The sequence below is a fragment of the Oryctolagus cuniculus genome, chromosome X (assembly GCF_051225735.1).
Source record: "Oryctolagus cuniculus isolate XC-2025 breed Fujian yellow rabbit chromosome X, ASM5122573v1, whole genome shotgun sequence".
Taxonomy (NCBI): Eukaryota; Metazoa; Chordata; class Mammalia; order Lagomorpha; family Leporidae; genus Oryctolagus; species Oryctolagus cuniculus.
Genome location: NC_142888.1, coordinates 119,147,852 through 119,150,307, shown reverse-complemented (window position 1 = coordinate 119,150,307; position 2,456 = coordinate 119,147,852). Strand labels below are relative to the sequence as shown.

The 2,456-nt window shown below is 54.5% G+C and overlaps 1 protein-coding gene across 1 annotated transcript; it reads right to left on the bottom strand.

Annotated features, from left to right (window-relative positions):
- Positions 1 to 666: 666 nt before the first annotated feature.
- Positions 667 to 2,106, bottom strand: LDOC1 (LDOC1 regulator of NFKB signaling). The gene has a single exon (XM_002720520.6). It carries the CDS (start codon positions 1,909 to 1,911, stop codon positions 1,471 to 1,473), a length of 441 nt encoding a protein of 146 aa, XP_002720566.3. The 5' UTR covers positions 1,912 to 2,106; the 3' UTR covers positions 667 to 1,470.
- Between the last annotated feature and the right edge of the window lie 350 nt (positions 2,107 to 2,456).

Here is a 2,456-nt window from a genome sequence, read left to right as displayed (position 1 = left end):
CCTGACAATATGTGCCCAAGGCGGATGAAATGTTAAGATCAAACTATACTGATTATTGGTATACTTACCCAGGATACAGGATTTAAGATTATCTCAAGTACCAGGAAGTAGTTTTAAAACAATGTGAGATGTCTGTAAATCAGAACCTGAACTCAACAGCAGCTCACAGGCAATAAGGGTTAAGGGACAGAGCTTCCCTGACAGTGTTAAGGAACCCAAAAGACAAGCAGGGCTCACACTGGGGGCTTCACAAAGTTCACTGAAAATGTACATTATTTTAGTTCCATTTTCCCATGGACTTCATGAAGCCCCTTCATGCATGTGTCCAGGTTTATACGCTTGCTGTGTCACCATGATTAGTAATAGCATCCCCTTTTACTCTCAAAAGTGTCCTGGTTTGGGATGATGAGCCACATGCTCAGCCACCCCTTATCCATGCCACCCTGGAGGCCCCAGAAGACATTCCGTTTGGGCTTTAAGCTATGCCTTGGTAAGGGAAGCATTGGAATATTTTTAAAGCCCCGTGGAAGCTGTCCTCTGTAGCCTAGAGATGACAATAGGGACCACTGGGATTGAATTGGACATCAATGGGAATAGCAGGAGTCAGTGTGAGCATGGCAGATGCCAGTGATAGCACTTAACCATTAAAAGACAATCATTTCTCACTTTTTGTAGTGCTTGATATTTATTGAAAATAATGCCAACTTTTTTTTTTCCAGGTAGTATTGAGGAGCTGAGCTTAGTGCGTTTTTGCTTTTTGTTTCTTTTGTTTTTAGAAACATATGTTCAACCACACACATTGGTGGGGCTGCTGCAATTATGAAAGAAAAACGACAGTTGTGCATTAGAGAAAAGAGACATCAACAATTTGGTTGCCAGGCACACCAGGTCCCCGCAGCACTCAGGCTGGGTAGAGGACCCTAGGAGTAGGTAGGGAACTAACCAGGTTGAAAAACAGCCCCTTGAGGGGCCGATGAGCTGTCCAAATCAATGTCCGAAAAGGTGTAGCCAAGTCAGAAGTCTTCTGTGTTGGTCCTTGTCTCTAAAAGCGATGATCTGTCAGAGGCTTGCAGTGGGCGATGGCGAAGTGGTAGCATGAGTCTCTGTGCAGGTGTAGGCCTGGCAGCGAGGCAGGTGGCAGCAGCAGGGTGATCTGAGCAGTTTGTAACAGGGGCCTGGCCTATAACTGGGGCTTATGACACAGTTCAGATGAGGTGGGGAGAGGTCCTGGGGCTAGGCAAATCAGATGACCGGCTTCAGGGTGAGGCCCCTGCCCAGCCCCAGCAGCAGGTAGCTGGAGCACTACTCCTGGAACAAAGACAAGCACTTCGGGGGTTGGGGAGGGGAGAACAGGAAGGCAAGGGGAGTGCAGCAGCTCCGGAGGTCGGGTGGGATGGGGTGGGGGTGGAGGAGAGGGAGAAGTGGCTGCGTGCAGGGCTCTCCCCTCATAGGCCCCCAGCGGCTCGGGGCCTAGTAATCATCCTCTTCATAGTCGTCGTCGTCGTCTTCGTCATCATCCCAGCCGAAACACTGCTTCATCTCATCCAGGAAGGCCCGGTAATCGCCTAGGATGGGGCTATCCATCTCGATGTAGGGCACCACCCACTCCTCGGCTTCCCCGGTCAGGAGGCTGATTAGGAATGCCACCTTCATGGCGTCGTTGCAGAACCGGTTCTCGTTCACGAGCATGTAAGACGCCGTCTGCACAATAAACTCGGGGAGCCGGGAGCTCTCGCCGTTAAACGTTTCAGGGAAGGGCACCGGGCAGCTCGGCGGACGTACCTGGCGCAGCAGGCTGGCCCTCTCGCAAACCAGCAGCCGCAGCTGTTCCATGAGCTGGCTGTTCTCGATGCTCAGGGCGCGGTGCCTCACCAGCAGTGCGTGCAGCAGTAACACAAGCTCGTCCACCATCTCGAACAGCTTGAAAGGTCTGGGCTCGCTCGAGTAGGCTCCGCTGGGCCAAGATGCACACAAGAGGCCTTGCAGGAAGTGCGTGTCCTATAAAGTGCTGTGGCCAGGGGCGGGGGACGGCGAGCGTGGGGTCCCGGCGGCTGCGCAAGCTCCGCCCCCGAGGCCACTCAGGCAGGCGGCGCGCCGGCGCAGCAAGGTGCGGGCGGGGCCGGGGAAGAGGCCAGGACGCAGTGGGGGCGTGGCCTGGCTGCCGCGAACCGTTGGAGGGGACTTGAGACCAGGGAGGGAGTGGTCGGGGAGGGAAGCGCAGGGTCGCGCCGTGTCGCGGAGAGCAGACAAGTGCTGGCTCGCTAGGAGAACTGGTAAAGGCTGTGAAATGGGGCCGAGCCCCGGATGTGAGGCCTGCGTTAGCCTAGGGCCTGGCGGGCACTGAGCGCCATGTCGCAGACAGCAGACTCGCACAATTCACTGTTTCGCGGGTCTGCAAACGCCAGTTCCTTGGGTGCGATGTTTTGTTGATAGGATTAATCGCCTTTTCAAACCTC